Source organism: Lepisosteus platostomus, chromosome 6 (assembly GCF_059453375.1).
Source record: "Lepisosteus platostomus isolate fLepPlt1 chromosome 6, fLepPlt1.hap1, whole genome shotgun sequence".
Taxonomy (NCBI): Eukaryota; Metazoa; Chordata; class Actinopteri; order Semionotiformes; family Lepisosteidae; genus Lepisosteus; species Lepisosteus platostomus.
The window spans coordinates 56676744-56699686 of NC_142616.1; the positions used below are offsets into that span (position 1 = coordinate 56676744).

General features: G+C 37.3%; 1 protein-coding gene across 1 annotated transcript; it reads left to right on the top strand.

Annotated features, from left to right (window-relative positions):
• Positions 1–291: 291 nt before the first annotated feature.
• On the top strand, positions 292–12216 carry LOC148661951 (uncharacterized protein C3orf20-like). Its single transcript, XM_088638157.1, has 3 exons — positions 292–403; positions 7336–7478; positions 12064–12216. The coding sequence occupies exons 1-3, from the start codon at positions 368–370 to the stop codon at positions 12197–12199; spliced, it is 315 nt and encodes a 104-aa protein (XP_088494283.1). The 5' UTR covers positions 292–367; the 3' UTR covers positions 12200–12216.
• Positions 12217–22943: the final 10727 nt, after the last annotated feature.

Below are 22943 nucleotides of genomic sequence, written 5' to 3' on the forward strand. Positions count from 1 at the left end.
CCCCTGGTCACCGATCTGGAGTTTGATGTGTTCACTCGAGCTTCAGAGTCTCCTCAGGGTCATGTAATAGTCATCTGTGTCTCCTCCTCACTCAAACCCTGTGGCTCCCAGGCTCCTGAACATGTCCTGCAGAGGATGCTCACGATCGAGTCCGTGCCTTCTCCTCTCCCTGCTCAGTGGTTAGTCACAGGACAGCAGACGGGTCTGTGAGAGTTTGCATCAGTTTATTCCTGGCCAAGCAGAAGCAATGTTACTGAGGTTTGGCTTTTTTGTCTTTGTTTCCCAGTGTAGCCAGGATCCCTGTAGGCTGATCAAGTATGACATCAACACAGCATCACGTTCGACAGGAACATCGACTCCTCTCCTGATGGAGAGACACAATGTCAGCCAGGGAACTTTGCTGGTAAGAAGTCAAGCTTTGTCATCAGATTAATTTCTGGAAGATGAGATCTTAGACTGAAAATGTTGTGTAGTCCCTACTCAATTATGGCAAAGCTTGCTTCAGTTGTTAGTTTGGAAGTTTCCTATGCATCTGTGTCCAGCAAGAGCCCTAGATAATTTCAACAGTCCGCCTGCATCCATCACACTTTAGGGCCACTTGTCTTCATGTACACAGCTGTGTAAGGCAAATACCTGCTGTTCAGTGCTCAGCAAGGTGAAACTGTTAGTCTCATGCTGTTTGATGAAACATGCTCTTGTCTCCTCTTTCTCACTCGCACACAATGTTTCTTACTCTGCTTTCCTTATAATGCTGTTATTATTGAATTCGGCAACTCTGTTAAATTTGATTTGATCCATCTGGTAAAAGAGAATATCTTATTTATATGTAATAATTTGTTCTTGGGTATTTTCTACCTTAAGTCAAGATTTGTAAACTTGAGTAGTGGAGAGGGTTTTTAAAGCTGATCCTGCCCCAGATTTAATTATTGGTATTTTTTATTGTGCTATTTTAAATGCCATGATCGCCCTTTACTTTGTGAAATGTGTCTTTAGGGAGCCTTTGCTGTATTGCAGCATTCATCCCTCCTTTTTCAAAGTGCAATTAAAAAGCAAAGCTACTTGTTTAGGTGCAGTGCAGCAGAAAGTGTTCACTTTCTTATTACAACAGCAATACATGACAAAAAGGGAAAATTTAAAAGAAATCTAATTGGTTTTTGATCCAATTGTATTGGATGCATTTGTATCAGACTGATGACAGTTTTATCACACTTTATTGCAGCTGTAAATTCAAACATTCTGTTATCTTATGATTATTAATCTTGTTCTGCTGCTGGAGGTATCTAAAGTGTGTTGAGTCTGAACCTCCGATTTTACAGGTGGCAAATGATGATGTTATGAAAGCATTTATCAACATGTACACAATATGTACCATTGATTCTTGGATTATCTATATATTACTCATATTTCCCATATGTTTTTGTGTCAATCTTTTTTCATTGTGATCTGGAACCCATCTTTTCAAATGATGACTGTCTGTAAATGGTGATACTTCTCTTTGTTGGGAATTGTGCTGATATTGCATGACAAAGTTCAAGTTTCAATTTAATTTGTGGATCGGTCATGTTGGAGAGACAGTAGCAGTCATTTTTAGTAAGCTCTCAGTAGCTGTAAACCCATTAGAAAGGATCAAAACAGAGTCACTATGCGTAAAACTATTGAGATTTCCTGGCTATTCAACAGAAAAATAGCCAGGAAATAATAAGATACGATTCCTGATAGAACAAATCGAGGCACCCTAAAAAGTACAGTTGGTAGAAAATGCTTGGTGTCCCCTGCGCTGTCCAATGTCACACGTGTGTAAAAATGTTTGGTGTGTGAGAAGTGCAGGCGAATGCTGCAATTTTGACATCAGAGAGCAGCTATTGCAAAGTCTGCTGGTCCTCTGTTTTTGTTGCTTGCATAGTTCAGGACACCAACTGTTTAGGCTGAGGATTTGCAGCTCTCCTGTGTGAAGCAGGGTCCTCCCTTGGTGTCTGTTGTGTTCGATGGGAAATTCCTGTGAGCAATAAAGGGCAAGGCTGCGTACTGGCAGGCTGGAGGAACCCTTCTGTGCTCGGCGTTCTCTTCCTGTGTAAGGGTGGAGGGGCCCGCTATGACCTTGATTCGTATGTTTTTTCCCTCCTTTGTGTGAAATGCCTTTTAAAAAATACAGGCCTGGTTCAGAGCAGTGCAGGTTGAGCTAATGTGTGTTGGCCAACTGGGAAAGCTCAATCAAACATGACGTGTTCTGCTATAAGCAGCTGAGAGGTGACATTACCTTGCAGATGTTCACATCGAAATACAATAACTTTAGTCATTGGTTAGAATGTAAAATGTAATTGAATATGTGCGATGCTACTTTGAATAGATTTTTTTTTCTGTTTTTCAGAGAAAAAAGCGATTTTCTTCATTTTGACACCACTGATTTGTAGGAACATTTTAGCGTGTGAGACAGAAGTGTGGCTAGGGGCTCAAACCTCATAATGGGATGTTTCTGAGTTTAGATCTCAAGCAGGGCACTGTCATTTTACACATTAGCAAGGATCTTCGCTCAGATGGCTGCAGTCGAATGCCCCACTGTATAAACGGATAGAAACACATTCTAAGTCTCCATAGCAGCTTCACACAAATGAGTTAAAAATAATGATGTCGGGATACAGTTTTATCATATTTCCTTCAGTGTTATGCATTCTCTGTAGAAACTTTTATTTTTGTTTTCAAAAGTTTTGTATCAGTATCAATTTGTCATAAACAACATGGGTTTAATTACAGTATACTGTGTAATATTAACATATTACAATTCGACTGTGTATACTGTAATGTTTATACGGGAAATAGTTTATTATATATGTTGTGCAGTATATACACTTCACATAATTAGCATAGAGGATAAACATTGGTATAATTAATTACTAAAATATTTCACAGTCTAAAACAGCCACAATTCAGATAAATACATGTATACTGATATAAGATAATGTTAGTTTTATAGATGTTACATCGGATATTTTTCATATATTTGAGATAGTTTGGGTCAGAATAGGCTTCCTAATATTCTGTATGTGACTTTTAATTGGAATAAATATTAAATTGGAATTAAAATAAATTAAATTTAAAGCAATAAAATTTATTTCTTTGACATGAACCTTTCAAGGAGGAAAAACATGTAAAACATAGGTGAACGTCTTGTGAATGGAATTTCGGGGTTTGTGTATATAAGGTATTTTTAATTAGTCAGTGCTGAAAATGTATACATGCTGTATAGTGCTATTTAGCTGTGACATAAACTTACTGAGCCTTTTCAGCAGCCTTTGTGGTTACAGTAGATGGACTGAAAAACATGGAAGCTTTACTTAAGACATTTATTACAATAAATTAAAGGAGGAAAAAGACATTAACTAGTGGATGTCTGAGGATTCTAAATTTAAAATGTGCCAGACAGTCGCTATTTTGCTCAGTGGGGAGCTTGAGGGTAAGGAAATAAAATAAGAAATTTGGCCCAAGAGTTTTATTGCTGCTGTTCGGTACCATTTATTTGAGTTCCCCTTCCAGAAAAGGTCAAAGATGGGGCCCCATGACTTTCAAGGACAGACCAGAATTATTTCTATCAGACTTGTGAACAAAACCCTTTATTCCACATCCAGTTCTAGCTCGGGCAGAAGAATGGAATTTTCCTTTCTGATTAGTTCAGCCGTATTTATTCCTGAGCCAGAACTTCCTGTTTCCTGTTCCCCACTCTCTGTCTCTCCGCCTCCCTCATCAGTGCCTGACTCACTGCAATTTTTTATAGAAAAGAAAGGTACACCTCCAAAGGATTCTATTCCTGTGTGTATTGTAATTGCAATTCAGAATGTAAGAATGGTTACAAACAAGAGGAGAACATTCCCCATCCCAAATGATAGTGTTATGTAGTTAGTAGCTTGAGCCAAGTATCTCACCCAGGTATTTTGTGAAAGAAACAAGGGTGTCAGCTTCAGCAATATGGCAGGGTAGCTTGTTCCATACTCATGCAACCTTTTGTGTAAAGATGTGCATCCTGTTCTCAATTTACAATGTCCATTTACAGTATGTATTTTGCAGTGGTGTCCAGTGTTTCGTGATTTGCTGTTTATTCTGTTTAGGACGTTAGACGTTTAGGAATTTGTTACAGTTCCAAAAACACCCTCTCATTTTCCCAAAGAAGTAGATATGCCATCATCTTAGGAAGATAATATTTCTGAACTTATTTCTAAATGTATTCTTTGTAAAGCGTTTTGCCCTGCTAAAGAATTAGAGAACTGCCCTACTAGCAGAACAGTCCCCCTCCAGTGGCGAGTACAGCCCCAGATTGTCATGGCATTGCTTGGTCTATGTCCACAGATATGTGGGTCCACTCACTGAGCAGCAGCTGAAACTGTGCTGCTTGACATGAAGGGGCTGTCAGTGGTGTCTTGAGGCCTGAATTGTGTTTCCAGGCCTTGTTTACCTTCAGCTGTTGTGTGTACATTTTTCGTTCTGTTTGAATTGAAACATTGGCCAGCTCTACCACTGCCTTTGGCAATGCACCAGAGGCACGTGCACCAACAATTAGGTCTCCTGTGAAGTCACCTACATCAGCTTGCTTTCCCACGCTCTGGCCACGTCTGCTACCACTTTAAGTCCTCCAGACTCAGGAGACATTAGATGAGCCATTTCCATGACTATGGACAGGGTGGGTCACATCTATGGAGCATGCCAATATCCAATATTGCAGAAGGACAGTAATTCAATTTTTGCTGCACAAGGATCAAAAGGTAACAAGAAAATTAAAAAAAACACTACTTAGCATTTAAAAAATATCAGTCAAAGGTGCTCAGGATCTCGCTCCAAGGCACAAATGTTTCATTGATCAACATCTACTGATTGGTAGGTACCAGAGTGAAAACTGCACCATATGTCACTTATTTGTGCTGTGACAGTCAGCAAAGCACTGTGGGTGTTTTTAGCTGGTTCAGCTCGGTTTTTGTTTTCGTTTTCACCTCTTTCCTTCGGGACAGGCAGCAGGGTGGAGCTGAGGGAGGTGGAGTGTATCCTTCCTTGAGTTTGGCTTCTTTCTGGACAAGCTGGCTCTGCTTTCTGTAGCCTGATTCAGGGAGGATTGCTAGTACAGCAACTTACAACTTTCCATGGCATCAGGAATAGATAGAAGACAATGCATTACATTTGTGGTCCCATCAACAGCAGCTATTAATGTACATACAGTATGACATTTTTTTCTTATGGCTAAAAGTAACCGATTGTACAGCTTTCTTCACCCCCAAGTGGCCAACATCTATCATTTATGCCCTTTGCATTTTTCTGCTAAATTTTGAATTGTGGGCTGTTTGTATAATAGACGAAAATGTGAGATAATAGACCACATGAATAGAATGGTTTGGACAAGATTCAAACTCAGATTTATTTAAAAAATATTTCAAACTTCTAATTTAGATAATATTAAACTAAAACATTTTTAGAAGGAAGGGTTTTGGCAGAGTGTATAGTTACACTTAGTAAGTACTCACTGGGCAAAGAAGGTTGTAATAAGTTTAATTTCATACAAACACATGATTTGGAGATCTTAATTAGCATTTTATAACCAGGTATTTTCATAGAGTACAATGTATAAATAACAAATCTGTGTAAAAATCACTGGCTTATATAAAGCATGATTGGCGGTTGTTAAGTACAATACATTTCTTAGTTATTCACTTATTGAATTTCCATATTTCTTTGGTCTATTTGATCTATGATTTCTTAGTGTTGGGCATGTCAACTCAGTTCTTTGACGTTGTGTTTCTTAAGAATATTTTCTGTGAACTAAAATGTGCCACAGTGCTATTCACAGAGCAAAATGTGGGTTCCTCATCAATAAAAGAATTTCCTTTTGAGGTTGTCCAATTTCAAGCACTGTCAATGTTGGAACCATTGTGCTCATGCTTTCATATAAGAAAAGGAAAAATATTTGCTATGCCTTTAAATAATAAATGTTTCATCAGCATGGCAGTCACTGGATGTTTTCAGAAAAGTAAAATCTTCCTTAACTAATGCCAACATTTCACCTGAATTACTTGGGTAACATACTGTAGTTGTTTTAATGTTGAGATTACTGCGTCTTGCAGATTACTGAACTTCTACAAAGGGAGTGGTAATTTTTTATCATACTGTGTCAATATCTCACTTCTGGAGCTAACTGTGCAACATGCAACATTATTTAGTGAAAGAGTACAAGGGAAAAAAAGACCACTCTGCCATTTAAAGTCCTCTGGCTTCACAAATAGCAGTGGGCTCACAATCTCCAGAAGTCTCAATCAAAATGCATGACAAGGTGTTGTCTGTACTTGTATATACTGTACATGACATTTAACTGTCTGTGACAGTTAGTCACTTCAGAGGAAAGGGAACAGAAAGTGGGAAACCCAGGTAAATTGGAAAAGCCTCAGCTGGGAATTTTTCAATGTAGGTGACTACCGTAATTATACTTAACTGAAGGACATGTGTGTGTATTTCTGTACTTGTGCTACACGTGTGCTACTTTACACACGTCATCAGACATTCCAACCACAATTTCTTGCTATATTACACTGGCACTGTTGTAGTTTTAAGCAATCATATTTTGCTTGTTATATTTTTTCAGAAAAAACATATTTATTTGTTCCAGTAATGAAACAGCAATTGGTTTGCACAAGAATTGTACTGTATAGCAGACTGAAACCTTAAAATCTTCCAAGACATGTTCAGCAGTGGACCAGTAGACTAGCAGTGACTGGAACATTACTGAGAAGTTACTGATATTGTCAGCCATGTAGCAAACAATTTCTGTTCTTTTCAGCTCTTTCACAATGAACGTATTTGATATACTACAGTAAATGCTATACAGTTGAACAGCTAGTTTTGCTATTGTTTTGCTTTTACGCACAGTTGCCATTTTCAAGTACTCTTCCTTTGCATATATTTAACATAAAATTGACCCAACCTCAAAACATTCCCAGGTCCAAGAATTTTTTTCTCCCTGTCTCCTGATTTCTTGCACCTATTATTAAATTGGCAAATGATTAAGGTAAAGGTTGAGGCTGTGTGTCTAAAAGGATATTGTTCTCATGAAAAGAGCTCTTGTTTTGATCAAACATGTACGAGAGCACAAAAGAGAGGTAGGGGCTCTGACAAAGCAGATCCCATAAAATACTGTAAGCCTACAGCTTCTGCTGTTTGCTTTTCTTGGGGCTTTTTTTTTGCATTGTGAAAAAACACATAGCAGCCAAGACGTCCCATGACCAAAAACAGGAAAAGGGAAACTATGGTGTTGTCCAGGCCTATTTTTTCTACTGTAAGGCCTTTTTCCTGTCTGTTTGTCAACAGATGTATGCTGGAGGGAAGCTCGTTTTCGGAGGCACTGTTTTGAACGGATACGGCTTCAGCAAGACAAACCTACTGAAGCAGATCGCCAAAACACGCAGAGATTACGAGATGGGTCACTTCCTGCCCGATGACTACAAGCTAAGGTAAATCGGGAAGTGTAGGCCTTGTTTGCTATCCCAGATGTGCTGAGAGGATGGGAGCTGCAGATAAGGTTAAAGATAAGATATCAGGACTCAGAATGATGTGTGGAGCTAGTTTCTCTTGCCAGCTGTCTTGTTTCAAATACTCCCCAAGTCACTCTTTTTCTCTTTTAAGAAAAATGACAATGCCAGACCTTGGAAGAATGAGTTTTTGATAGATTTCAATGAGCTGTCACCAACCACATGTGATACTGTAGGAAAAAAAAACCTTTGAAGAAAGACCGAAAGAAAGATCGTGCTCAGTCATTTCTTGAAACACAAACCTTTCAAGTCCCCCCCACACAATTTTTCTTGTGAGTGCCAAATCTTCAAAATTCTTGTCAGCATTCTTGCTTTCTTCTTTCTCTGTATTTTGAATCTAAGCAAGATGATTGTATGCATTGGGCGTTCCTTTGAAGGTCTTCTAGAAGTGATAACCAGTTCTTTAATAAACTGTCATTTTCGTGAGCTTACAAAAACAGATCTGACAAACACGAAGAATACTTACTGTTTTAAATGTGCTAACAATTACATACTGTACATTTTTTATATTTCCAGCACACACTACAATGTTAACATACAGTACTGTGGTCATTAGGGAATTCTGTAAATTGGATTTTTATTGCTTTCTTACTTCAGCAAATACAGAGGAGCTGAAACCATAGCTTTTGCATTAAAGATAAAAAAAACAGTATTATCAAAGGTTGGAAAGCTTTGCTTATAATACTATTAATAGAGCAATCAGGCTGACACACTCAAGAGGACTCTGTTATTAAAAGCATTTCAATCATTCTTTAAGAAAAAGCCTCAAAAGACATTATCATTCACTAATCACCAGGAATAAGTAATTAAAAACTGCAGGAAAAGAAAACTTAATATATGAGTTTATTAGTTCTCCTGCTCCTGTTTTAAATATAGTTGGAAACAAGAAATAGATTTTACCCAAGTTGTTTTTTAACAGGTCTTAACTTATCTTAACAAATGATTTTTAAGAAAATAAACATTACATTATTAATAATACAGGCATTTTCCCCCCAAACTTCCTTTCCTTGAAGTCTTTGGATTCAAGGAAATCATTCTGCTGTAAGCTGCTCGTGATTGAATTGAATGTACTTTCATCCTAGCTGAGTTCCCAGGATAACAGTTTCTAACAGAGCACTACATTGAAATTACAATATCTTCAAAAGCATGAAGACATACAGCTGTGATGGAGTCAAGATCTAGAAATAAAAATGCTCTAATTAGTTTACACTCCTGAGAAAAACCCCAAAAGTCTTGTGGTGGAGCGTCACACCCTTGGAATAGTACAACCAATTGTAAAAGGAAACTGAATGCTGGTCTTTTTCACTATCTGATCAGTATTAAAGATTTTATACCGTACCCTATATTACTTTTTGGCTTTTATTATGTAGTGATAAACTTTTTTTTTTACTTTTTAAGACTAGAAGCAGTCAGAAAAGGAACTCCCTACTGATCCCCCTCCCTCCACCATAGCTTTATTTGAAAACTCACCAAACACAAAATAGTTGCGTTGAAGAGTTTGCTGGTACAAATCAATGCCTTGATGGATGACACTCCTTAGTGCATTTAGTGTACAAAAAGACCTTCCATTTCCCTCTAGTCTGCATAACAGGGACTAATAAATTAACATGGTACAAGATCCCTGACTGCATTAATGCCCGTGCAGTCTGTCAATGTCTCTGCTCATTGCTTTGAGTGATTGCCAGTGGTGACACAGGCACACTGCAACACTAAGTGTTTAAATGTCCGGGATGAAAGGGATTAGCAGGAAAATAAAGAAGCTGAGAGTAAATCATGTCAGTGGGTTTGTAAATTTTATAGTACCTGGAGCAGGTGCAAGCATTTTTAAAAGTCTTCCTGTAGTGGAGGAGAAAGACCTGTCACCTGAACGTGAAATAACAGTCTTCAGATTCCAGCTCTTCTTTGTGTTTATTTTATTTCTGTATGTGCAGTACTTTGTCAGTTGCAAGTTAGGAACTGCTGATTAATGCCACCTGTGTTTTTTTTAGGAGTGTTGTGAAAATTAACTACTCCCGTAGTTTTCAGCACTATTCAATAATGAAATCAAGAGACTACAGATTGGATTGTCTGACATAAGCATAATTAGTGTTTTACTTTCTCAGCAGTTGCTTATGAATTTGCAAAAAAGCAAGAAAATGACACAAAAGCATTTATGCAGTTTGGTATTTGCGTCCAGATGCTGTGTTTCTTTAATGCATTATGTTCCTTTGCCTTTTTATATTCCTCTTCATTTCCTCAGTCTACAGTCTCTTGCTTAAATTTCTGTCACAGTGATTCCTTTGTTTGTCATTTTTGTTATATTAATTTGGTCCACAGGTATATATTGCTGACTCAGGAAAAAAACCACGAAACATAATTACACTGCAACAATGCCATTCTGCGCTCTGTGTCACCACATTGCATAAGCAGTAAGAATCAATTACATTGTTACTTCTTTAAGATATTTTATTGCATAATTTCTGCGTGAATCTATGTATAAAGGATCAGACGGCAATGAAGAACGGTAGCTCATTTTTAAGAAAAAAATATAGCCATTGCATAATGTGTTAATGAGTTTGTCCCACGTGTTCTAGATTTTCCCAGAACTAAATAACTTTAGAATTCTAGGACAAATGATGCATTACAAACTATGCAACATACATTTATACTGTAGTATTATGTAAAAATGAAACGCCACCTTATACAGTATTCAACTGAAATGCAACAAAGTCCATGGTTGTCTTGCAACCCATTAAAAGTACCACACTGCCCCAAGGCCTGTAAATGTACAGGCCATTGTGGAGTTTTAGATATGTACAATAGTAAAGTTTCTGGCTTTATGGTTATAAGGGCATGTCACATGAAGGATGTGGTTAGTAAATGCCAGGCTGACAGGAGGCATAAGCAGACTTCCTCATTATTAATTGAGATATTCAATAATATATAATAATAAAGGGCTGTTATTATGGTCTTCTATAAAATATGCTTGCCATGTTTCAATGTATTACAATACAATACTGGTTATGCGTCACGATCATGAGGAAATTGTAATCTGTGTATTTGTCTTTTTCTCTAATTTGCAATTGCTTTCCATTTTTTTCTGTTTTTATAGTATCAGATCACATCAATCATTTTCTGCATTAGGCATTTTATGATCCTGAAGAAGAAATGTATTCCAAAAACATCTACTGTCCATGAAACATTTATTCAAAAATGTATGCTATGAATCTGGAATTTTTAAATTGCATCTGTGGAATGTTGGAATTTTCCTGATCCTACAGACACTTCAAAAATAAAATTTTTGCCTTCCTTTGGTCTCCATTGATATCCATTGATATAGACCACGACAAATGCCTACGACTTATTACCCAGCAGTAAAACTATACCCCATTCTAAACACTGTGGTAGTTTGCCTGTAGCTCTAAATTCAGTAAAGAAAAATGAAAAGAAAAGAAATGTGGAATCCATGCTATTTCTGCAGAACAAGTAGATTAAACTTTTCCTCTCTCAGACTTCCCCATAATTAGTTATTAAAAAAAACTGATTCTTAATTATTTTCTCCCCAGGTCGCTGCTTATAATCTCAGTCTCATTCCTCCATCATTTTCTTTTTCTATAATCACCCTTTTTACACACATTCGTTAGAGATTCAAGCTATACATCAAAATTTACTATGTTATGGTCGCAATTACCCAGTGGTTCTGTCACATCTGTTCCCTTAATTATATCCTGTTTGAAAAGATCAAAACAATAAAAGTATTTTCCCTAGTTGGTGTTTTTACATACCAAGTCAAGAAGCAATCATTAACCATTTCAATCGTACAAATTTTTTTTTAATCAAACATCAAAAGATCCCCATTTATGTGTGGAAAATTGAGGCCTTCCAATGACGAACTCCAGCTTTGGTACTATGCTACCTTCCTGATCGCATTATATGGTAGGCTGCTTTCTTGCCCATATCTGCATTAGAAGGTCTACATTGCACAGTTATGAACTACTATATATATTTTCATTTTGGCTACGTTTCTGTTAATCATGTAATGTTCCATGTTAATATGGTAATCTTTAGTTCTTGCATTTTAATCCTTATGCTTCTAGACTTAAAAAGTGATGCTGTTTATTTTAAGTCCCTCCTTAGATGGGATTTCCTGATCCCACCAGACCTGGCCTGCTAGGAGCCCCCTTCCCCAGGTTCCTAGTTACATGCAGTACAGTCCTCCTTAGCTCCTCTTTACATGTAATTCCCCATGTGGTCCCGGTATAATCCCTCCTACATGTATGAGTCCCATTTGCTGCAGAAGGATACTGATGTCCCGCAGACCTCCTGTACATCCCACTTCTTGTTCTCACCATTCAGTCACAAGTTAAATCTCCATATTTCCTCTCATTTCCCTTGATTTGCTCATTCCGCTTCCTGAGAAGAATACTGTACTGTGGATTTATTTTTTGCTCCTCAGTTAACGAGCTAAATCTTTACATTTGTCCTACGGAATAGTCAGACTGCCTTTTCCTATTGTCATCTGTTGCAGCGTGGACCATAGCAACTGGATCAACCCAAGCTCAGTCCAGGAACCTGTCCACTCTCTCAGGGAGGTCTGCAACCTGAGCACTAGGCAGGCATCATATGAGATTTCCTATTGCCCTACACTGTCTGTACTGCAATAACTGAGTCAATAGTGCCCTTTTACTAGGGAGAGTGGGCTGCTGGGCTCTCTGAGGTATGTTAGTCCTCTCCTTTCACTCCAGAGTTTCAGTGTCCAGCTCCTGTCCAGAAAGGCTTGGAAGCGACTGGGCACTGCTGCAGTCTCTAGAAATGCAGCTCCTGAGCAGTCTGCATACCTTCCTCTGTGACTGCTTCCCTTGGGTACCCAGACATCTTAAAAAGTGAAGTTGTTTTGCACCTGCAATGATTAGTCCACAAATATCCCCATCCAGAAAAACGCACTCTACAATAGCTTCAAGGCATCTTGTGGTACTATCTTGAAAGTCTCATCCCTGGGCTCCAACTTGGCTCAGTAAAAGAGACAATATGATTCAAGCTGCACCAGTACCATGAGGGCTCAGCGTAGCTGGACTCTAGTGTGCCAGTCTGGAAAGAACAGAAATTGAACTATAGCTATGAAGACTACACCTGTTAACAATATGCAGCCTCCGAGTCTTACGTACTGACTGGGTGAAACATGACGATGGGTTACGACCTGTTGCTACCAGGAGTTGATTTAATTTGCTAAAGACTGTTATGCTCCTGTCGTACGAGATTTCCTTTCCAGGTGCCATATACAGTACAGTATGTCCCCACATGGTTCTCTCAATCCAGCCATCACTGCCTATTCTTTTACATAGGCAATGTGGCACTTAATCACAAAAGTTCTACAAGTACATGCAAGATATTAATAATTACAACAACGACCATATTGTTATTATTGTAGTTGTTGTTAAAAATAATGCTATTATAATTTGTATTATTATATTGTTGTTGTTTTTGCTGTTGTTGTTAGTGCTACTACTACAGTAGGGGGGGTTTCCCTTTTCTAGAATTATGTCCTAAATGTTTGTTTTTCAGATTCAAAATGAGTAAAGTGACACTATGTTTGCCTTCAATTTTAGAAGCCCAGCTGCAAGGATGCTTGCCTACAGTACCAGAACAAATAATAGAGATGAGTTCCATCTTACAGAGACAGCTGGGAAAGGAAGTCCAGAGTCCTTACAGAAAGAAAATCTTACTCCTCCTGGAATTCATAAAAGGTAGGTGTCAGTGCTGGACTACACTCAGTAATATCTGCTGACAATTTTTAAGTTACCAAATGAATTTCATAACATTTAATTTTTATACTGACTGTAGTCAATGCAGGTAGTGAATTATTAGTTGTGTACTAATGGAGACACATGCAAAGCTTCTCTATCTCTGTTGAACTGAATTGCAACTCATTCAGTTGAATGACAATTAGGCACTAGAAACTGGGGGGTCACGAAAGTGGTAAAGGGGTTGTCAGGGGTGCCTATTACAAACTATATTGCTTTTGCAGAAGCCAAGATGATCTAGTTAAAGTAATGTTTCTGATAGTAGATACAGTAAATAGTATATGAAACTACAGTATCTTGTTAGGTTAATGCCAGCACGATTACTTCTTTGGGTTTTCTAAAACATATCATGTGTAGTTATTATTGGAAATTAAATAATGAAGAGGATACTGTCAAGAAAGTTTCTATAGTAGTCAATGTCAAGGAAGGCATTTTCCTAGTAGCCCACGGTTTTTGAGTTTTCATTTTTTATTTAATTTTTAATGATGGACATTTGGTTTTAGAGCAACTGTGGGCTTCTGGCATCAGTGCAGGGCTCTTTTTAGAAATGACTTACAAAAATTGATGGGTTCATACTTGAAGAAACAGTGTACTGGGACCCTATTCCCTTTGCTTCAATTACATACTTTGTGGAACTCTTTTGTTTTTCCTATTGATCAAGCCTGGGGTTACTCCCTGCTGATGAAGTTTCATCTCACAGTTTAGCATTTTGTGAACCGAGATTGGAAATCCATTTTCTTCATTTTCAGTTCTCCCAAGCTTTGCTGCCTAAAGGGCATCTTACATTTAAAGCTCTACCCATTTGCTTTTGCTTTTAGTGTTTTTTTCACAGGGTTTCACATTTAGCTACTCTTGTCTTCAATTTCAATTTAAATCTTGGCAAGAAACTAAAGGATGGTGAGCATTTATAATTGGTTTCTAAAAATTATTGTAATGCTGTTTTTAATGGAGTTGAAGCCTATATGATCTCAGATTATCACTAAAAAAAGACTGTAACATTCACAGTAAGGCTATTATACAGGTTTTATTACTTCTTACTAGTGGGTACAGTTGATTCAGCAACAGAACCTTTTGTGTAAAAGGGAAATTCAGAGTAAAATCAATATTAATCATAAACTATGCTGAACATAAAATGTTCAGAATATATATTATTATAAAATAAGCATTAGAAAGAACATAAAAATTAATGCAAATGAGAGGAAGCAGTATAAGAAATGGCACATCTTGCCAAATAGTGTGCTTCATAATGCTTCAGACTATGCTGAAAACAAAAGGGTGATATTTTAAGGAGATATTTTTAGAGCATAGCAATATCATCCAATGACTTGGAATACATTTTGAAATACAGCATCATATAGTCTTGTTTTGCGCCAGATTTTTCCTTTAATTCTTACATCAGTGCTTGTCTCTTTGTAAAATAGCTTTGTAGCACTTTTATTATGTCAGTTTTACCACTGTGACTTAGCATTTATGTGTTTATTGCTGCTTTAGCCATTGAAGGAGCTTGTCAGAAGGGTGCAGTGACAGTGTTGTTAAATCACCAGAAAGCCATGCTTAATCATATTTACAGTGTTGGATAATTACTGAAACAGTGAACTGATACAGATCCAATCTTCTAAGTGGATTTTTCACATAAGGGTACCAGTCCAAGATTCAGGATTCAGTGTGATCCAGCAAAAAGTATGCCTGTATATGCTAGTACTGTAGATACAGTAAGTTAAACTCACATTCCTGTTACACTGCTAGGTATGGCGGTAGAAGCTTAATGTTGCAGAATCTGCCAGCACCACAATGTTGTGAATGAAATATGGCCATCTTGATGGCCTAAAAAGAGTAGCTTCTAGGTGTGACTGAGAATATATGTTTGCAGGCATTTGCTTCTTTTTAAACACTAAAGCCAGGCTAATTGCAAGGTAAGTGAGTGGGTGCCACAATGCTATAATATCGAGTATAAGTTGTATAAGAGCTGCATTTACAAGAACAACAATATTATCTAGTGGTAGAGCTTATCTCCCGTTACTCCTTTCTGCAGGCAGAGGGGTGGTTCTGCTCTGGATTTCATTCTGAGAAGCTTGTCAGACCGAGATTGTATTTTAGCCATGGAGAGTGCTTAGAGCAGAAGGGCTGTCCGCCATGTTATGAGAACATTTACAATAAAGATGTAATTATATTTTCTTTTTTCTTCTTTTTTTACTTGTGTGTGCTCATTTGTTCTAAGGAGGTACACATTAAACTGGGACATGCATCACCCACTCTGTATTGCCCGCTCATCTACACAGCCACATTAGATCAGTTGTCTCTGACCAAAGCAGAAACATTAGATATGTTTCATACAGTATTATGTGTAGGTTTATCTGTCCAGTACTCTGGAATCTCCATATACAGTAGCAAACACTTTTCTCTTATTTGAAATGAATGTATGGACACATACAGGGATTCAAACTGATTTTGACTCTTACAAAAAAAAAAAATGCCAGAAACCTATAGATTGAAATCTGTGCAATTCTTATTGAATAGAAAAAATCATTTGAATAAGACTTACATAAAACATGACAGCAATTAGACGCTGAGGTCCCTGACTGGAAACAAAATTGTATGAAATCTGTAGATTGCATTAGAGATCACAGCAAGATTAGAGATACCTGCGTGACATTTAAAATTTCATTTAAGGATGCTAGCAACAGCTACCATTTCTAAACCTCTTCTCTCCAAGAAAGGGAAGGACTGACAAATGTTTGTTCTGACACTGAAAACTGAATTAGTTCAGCTCAGGATTACTGTATGTCCTATCATTCAGTCAGAATGTTTAAACCACCGTTTAGAAGTTACTGTATAAGTTAATAAAGCATTTTTTAAATATGCAGTGCCTTGCAAAAATATTAAGATCTTTGCACTTTTTTCAGATTTTGTCACTTTAAAGCTTGTACTCATGACACTTTGAAGTAGCAGTTAATATGTGTTTTTTAAACTGTGGGTGGCATGGTGGCGCAGTGGTTAGCACTGCCACCTCATATCACCGGGGACCTGGGTTCAATTCCTGGGGTGCCGATGTGTGTGGAGTGTGTATCTTCTCCCCAGGTTAACATGAGTTTCCTATAGGTGCTCCGGTTTCTGCCCATTATCCAAAGACTTGCCAGTGGTTCAAGTGGCTTCTATAAAAAATTACCCTGGTGTGTGTGTGCCTTGCATTGGACTGGCATCTTGTGCAAGGTGGATCCTGCCTTGAACCTGTTACTTTCCGGGATAGGCACTGGCTCCCCCTCAACCCTGTATCAGATAAAGCAGTTAGACAATAGATGGATGTATCCACTCCCCATTCCTCCCATTCATTTTAATAATAGAAGAACAAAGTAAAAAGATTATTAATATGAAAGGATAATTGAAAAGCTTTGTGAGTGTTTAAACCCTTTGCTGTGGCAAGCTGAAATTAATTCAGGAGCACTAAATTACCTTAATGGCCAACAAGATTTGTTGAATAGTATCTGTGTGCATTAATAGTGGTTCACGTGCTTTTGTCATAAATGCACCTATTGTATCTCTGTAAAGTCCCTCAGTCAGGTAATGTATTTCAAGCAGGGATTCCAACATGGAGATCAAGGAGCTTTCAAAACAATTCAGAGAAAATTGTAGAAAAGCATAGATTGGGAGAAAGATTCACAAGAACACTGAACCCTTGAGCATTGTGAACCATTAAGAAGTGGAATGTGGGGCCTTCATGCCACCTAGACACTACTTTAAATCTAGCTGTCTCTCTAAACTGAGGGACAAGGAGGAAATTGGGGAGGGATATTTATGGGTCAAAAAATCCCAATTATTCCCATTCACAAAGCTGGCCTGTGTGGCAGAGTTGAAAAACTCATATCCTTTTTGGTGTTTGCAACAGAGCCTTTAAGTGATAGTGCAAACATGTGGCAAAGGGTTTTCAGACAAGATTACAGTGGGACATCTGACTGCAACTCATAATACCGTATGTATTGCTCTGTCAACACTAAACAGTGAAGATAGCACATACTACAGGAAAACCTTTTTCAGTCTACTAAAGACTTAAACAGGTAAAAACATCTACTTTTCAGCAGGACAATACTCCAAAGCACAAGGACAAAGAAACACTGGAGTCACTTGAGAATAATAGTGAATAAGTGTGAATGTCCTTGAACTGGCCCAATCAAACATGTGACTTGAATCCTATTGAGAATGTGTGCAAAGGACTTGAAAACTGCTGTCTATGATTAATCCCCAAATAACTTGAGGGAACTCGAGCAAACCTGCTCAAGAATGGGCACAAATTGCACTAAGGCATTGTGTAAAGTTGGTAGAGACTTATACAAAAAGACTAGCAGTTGTAATTGCTGCTAATGTTACTTCTATTAAATATTGAATTCACAGTTCTTAATACTTATACAATCAACATCTTTAATGTTTTTGCTGACATGTACTGTAATGTATTACCCTTAGAAGCCTTCAGTTAAAGTATTAATTGTTCTTATATTCTGATTTCTATTCTTAAACAAAGTACCATTAAATGTTGCTGTATAGAGAAAGGTTGGATCCCAAGAAATGCAGACAGTGAAAATACACTGTATGGAGTATGCTTGACAAGTATGTAATTGACTAAAATACATTTCTAAAAGGCATTTGTGGTCAGGATAATGAGACCAGTAAGTGGTCTATGATAAGCTGTAAATCTGAGAAAAGACCACTACAGAAACATTTAGCAGTCTATAAAAGCTACACTAACATTATACTGTTACACATATTAAAGATTAATTAATTTGAATTTCCATTGCAGTCACTGGAAACACACTTTGGTTCTTTACGACACTGTGTTTGTCATGGCAATCTGAGTGTTACCAGGAGAGGGATATTGAAGTCTATTATATGAAATAAATTTTAATATTGCTGACAAATGTGCTGTGTTTCATGTTGCAAAAACAACATCATTTTTAATGAAGTGTTTTACATTTCACCAATGTGAACTAACCTGTAACAATAAATACAAATTATAGCAACGGAAGACTGAAGTGGATTTAGCACAGTGATCTGCAGTTGTTGTTCCACTATATTGCTCTACTGCTATATTATACTTCTTACTCTTAGTGCAATCAAAAATGTTGTTTTTTAAAAAAATTTATTCCTTTCTCTTAATCTATATTTTTTGGCAGTTTTATCGCTGAATTGTTTGGAAAGCTCCTTGCCTGAAATTCAAACTTGACTGAGGGACCTTACAGAGATGGGTACAGTACATTTATTAGAAAATCATGTGAACCATTAACCCTACCAGCAAAAAACACAGTAAAAAGAAATGCGACAGTGGTGGCAAAGGTACCAGGCTAACAACACATTAGACCAATGGTTCTTATAGTGATTTAATCACCAAGTGCATTAATTAGAAGGTTCATCATCTACATTTCCTAAATACTGTAAGGAATCAATGATAAGTCAAACATAATGCAAATACATGGTTAAATGCATAGAATTTACTGTCCATCAAGGGATACTGCTCAAACGAGTCAGCATTTAGAATATAGTTTTTACAAATTCAGTCACCATATTACAAAAAATGTACTTCAGCTCTAGAAAGAAAAGTAATTGGGCACTTTTTCATACTTCAGGAATGTCCTAACCCTTCAAAATCTTTTTTAGTGCTGATAAAAAAGTACTCTGCTGTAAAATTATTCGCTATTATTTGTTGTCTTTTAAACGGCTGCAGCAAGTTGTAGCAGTACTTAATTATTGTTTTGTACAACAAAATGACTACTTGCTGGAAGGCAATAAAAAGCCATAAATAGAAGCCTTTCCCGGAAGATATATTATAACCGATAAAAGAACAGTATGATATGATGGGAACTATTAAATGTAGCTCAGGAGACAACACAAGTAGGAATCGAGATTGCTGTGTGAGCACTGGAACATCCTAGGTAATAATCTCACGAGAGTCGAGATGTACAGTACTTCATTGATGATCTCTTCACAAAAACAAGAATAAACCTTCTACAGGCTCCATATAGGCTACCTATGTGAATTTAAAATTTTGACTGTGCATGCAGTGTCAAATCAACATGAGTTCGGATCCTAAAAGAGTTGGAAGAGTTTGTTGGATGTGCAACTTTAATTGTAGAGACGGTTTTGAAAAATGTGACTTCTACTTAATTTGAATTTGAATGGCATGCCTTAAGCTCTTTGGTTTGTTCAAGAATCTATGTTAGAAACATGCATTGTAATTACTTTTGTTTCAGTGTATTTGTAGGATTCACTGGTGATATTGTAGGCACAAAACCACAACAAATAAAGACACATGTAATTGACTCTGAGATTACTTGATCAAAAAGCGCGGTAGTTCCTATCATTAGATGTATTCAGTTTGAAGGATGCATCGTTTTAGGTATTTTTATCTTGGAGTACAGAATATGCAGTGTAGCCCACTTCTCATTTCTGAAAAATGCACAGACCTCCTGCACTGTCAAGCTGTATCCAAGGCCTGTATGAGGAGGCATAACATAAAGTTTACCTTCAAATCGCTCTTGTCATGGATAACTGCTGAATCTAATGGAGATTTTATGGCTGGTGTAGGAGTGATAGATCCAACACATTCATTTCAATAATCCTTTTCCTCTCTCTGCAAGCACTGCAAGGAAATACCAATAAATTTCCATTTTTATTATGGCAAAAAAACTTGTGGCGAATGAAAGCCAATGTTTGAAACCCCATGAATGCAGTTTTACAGTCCTTGTGAGGTTTTAAAAAGGAATATAAAACTACATGAAGACAAAATTGGCTGAGCTAGCAAGCTTTATAATTTATTCATGCAAAGGAAGAGCCTGCACCAAAGCACAACAGCTTTCCATGTAACTTTGGATTAACAATTTGTATTTAAATTTGCACTTTTTTATTTTTCCTTCCTGATTATAATTTGTTATAAGCAAACTGCAAATTGCAATTTTTTTGTATAAGCAAATTTCAATAAATAAGGAAGAACACCACTGTCAAGATTGTCCTAAGGGGTTTAAATATTGTAACACCTGCTTTAATCTGCTTTGTCATGAACCTACAGTATGGGAATGCACCATTTGTTTCTTATGACCACCAGTATTAGTTTAAATATTACAGGCATTGTACAAACATAGTCACGCTCTCAGGTGTAGAGTATAATTGAATTTACCTGAAAAAGATGACCAAACCAGCTGAAATTCATTGCCACCACCTGGAAGTGGACAGACCCTATTTTACAGTATGTCACAGCCACATGTGTGAGTTTGGTGCAGTATCTTTGATAATAGATGTTCAAAACCAGAAGCAATTTTGGGGTCCAGGAGTCTTCTCAATGGAGGTTGGTGTTCATTTTAAGTACAGTATACTTATGGAAAAAAGAATTGTATCATTCTATTTCGTATCTCGAAAAGAGTAGGGGTGTAACCCCGGCATCCTGGCCAAATTTCCCATTAGCCTTTACCAATCATGGCCTCCTAATAATCCCCATCTATGAATTGACTTCATTACTCTGCTCTCCTCCCCACTGATGCTGCACATTGGTGGGAGTCCCCATTACCTGTAAAGTGCTTTGAGTGGAGTGTCCAGAAAAGCGCTATATAAGTGTAAGCAATTATTACTATTAGTATTATAATATCCTTCATTGAAAACAAACTCTCCCTTCCAACATTGTCCATGGTACCAATTTGTGTTACATCTTATTTGAACAGTGAGATCCATAAGCAGTTTTAGGGACTATAGGGGAATACCAGTACAGTATCTGTATAATGGCCTTCATACTGGCTATAACTGTAGCTTCATAAATATGTGTTGCCATTAGATCACTGAATCATTGAAACACTCTAACTGTCCATTCCAGGACTCTTTGGGTATTTGTCACTTTAACCTCAAAACGTATTGTATTACACTTGAATGAGTATATTGCATAGTAAGCTGTCTTAATATGCGTTTAATATGCGTTTCATGAAACCTTGCTTATAACATTTTTTGTGGAATGGGAAAAAAAATATTTAATCGGAAGAGAGTTCCCTTGCTGCTTACTCAGTGGTCAAATAAATGTTAATAATGATAGATTGGAGGAACGGAGTCTTAATTGTCTCACTCATTCACAGGCCTAATTTAGCTTAAAGGATTTTAATCAATGATAACAAACAAAGCTGTCTGCAAGTCTGCTGTAATTTCTTGGCAGGAAAGACATGATTACTCCTGAGCTGCTTTAGTTAAGTTATATCCAGTACTGCAGGGGCCACTCCATCTCACATTGTCGGTCATAGAAAACTTCTTAAATTGCATATGTTCGGTAGCAGAATGTTAACAACAGGTGCTCTAAGAAATGCTCAGGAAAAACTTCAGTGATATGACATGTAAAAATGGGCATTTGCATTTTTTAAATCAGAAGCATAGCAACCTAGAAAAATTGAGGTAGCGATCTGTGCATGAAGAATCTTCAAATCACAATTCAAAGTTGACTTGAATTAAAACCATAAACCAGGCTTCTACTGTATAAACTTCCAAAGATATTAGCAAGTGTATGAGGGGACATGATACCAGGTGGAAAATGACTCTCTTTCTATAAGCAATGAAGAGTTAATGAAATAAGAAATTAAGTAATTTCTGATTAAGAAAACTCATATTATGAAGACATAAATGAAATAAGACTTTTTTTCTTCAAAATAATAATGTGAAGCAAACTTTTCTTGCAGTGAGTCAGTGAATTCTGTTAGGGTTAATATGCATCCTCCATTCTGTCAGGCCTTGCATACCCTCAGCTGTGTGCTACTGCTCACTGTCACGCTTTGAGCAACTGTAGCATCAGCAGGTTTTCCTGTCTTCTGCTGATCGCTTCATCTGACTCGAGGTCTAGCGCTGGGAATTTGAACAACAGCAGCACAGCAAGACAGGGCATTTCCCTGGGATCTGAGTGCTCTCGTTGTGTGCACTGACTGGAAAATGTAACTGCTTCGCTTATTTAAAAAACATGGCCAAAATGCTGTTTTGCTGCTGATCTGTAACATTTAGAAGACTTGCAAAATACTGCAGTTGGGCAGAGAAGGTCAAAGCAACAATACTGCTTGTAAGCTAGTGTTTTGAGTTGTGTAATAAGTGGTTGGAAGAATGTGTTATGCTAAATTAAACAATTCCAATAACATCAGATTTAGGCCTTTATTTTAACATTTGAGGAAGGGGGTCTTTTCGGAAATGTGATTATACCCCCAAAGCTTTTTATCTTTTCCATTCCCTACATCTTCCTTGATTTTACTCTATTCTTTTCAGTTTTTATTCAAGTTCCTTTATCTTTACCCTTATTTTAAGGGTAAGACTTCTCTCTTCCTTTTTGGCTTTTGAAATGCATTTCTCTTTTGTCAATACTGGTTGCTCAGTAATTAATTCATCAACCGAGTTCATTAGTATGAAGGAAAAGTCCAGAAGACCTGCAAAATGGGCTGGGTTTACAATCCTTTTGTTTAATTGTCTTTGTGCTCCTCGTAGGAGAGTTTGTGTTTGTGAACATCTGGTGAGCCCTGCGTTTACTGAGCTGTGTATTGCTTCCAGTTTCTAACGTTCCTGTTCATTGAGGAGGTAAGACTCTTCTGAGGAATAAGAACACAGCTTGCATACA

Bases quoted from the DNA above. Each gene is read 5' to 3' on its own strand.
- LOC148661951 (XM_088638157.1), top strand. From the start codon at position 368: ATGGAGAGACACAATGTCAGCCAGGGAACTTTGCTG. The intron at 404-7,335 runs GTAAGAAGTCAA...GTTTGTCAACAG, and splicing joins TCAGCCAGGGAACTTTGCTG to ATGTATGCTGGAGGGAAGCT. The intron at 7,479-12,063 runs GTAAATCGGGAA...CATCTGTTGCAG, and splicing joins CCCGATGACTACAAGCTAAG to CGTGGACCATAGCAACTGGA.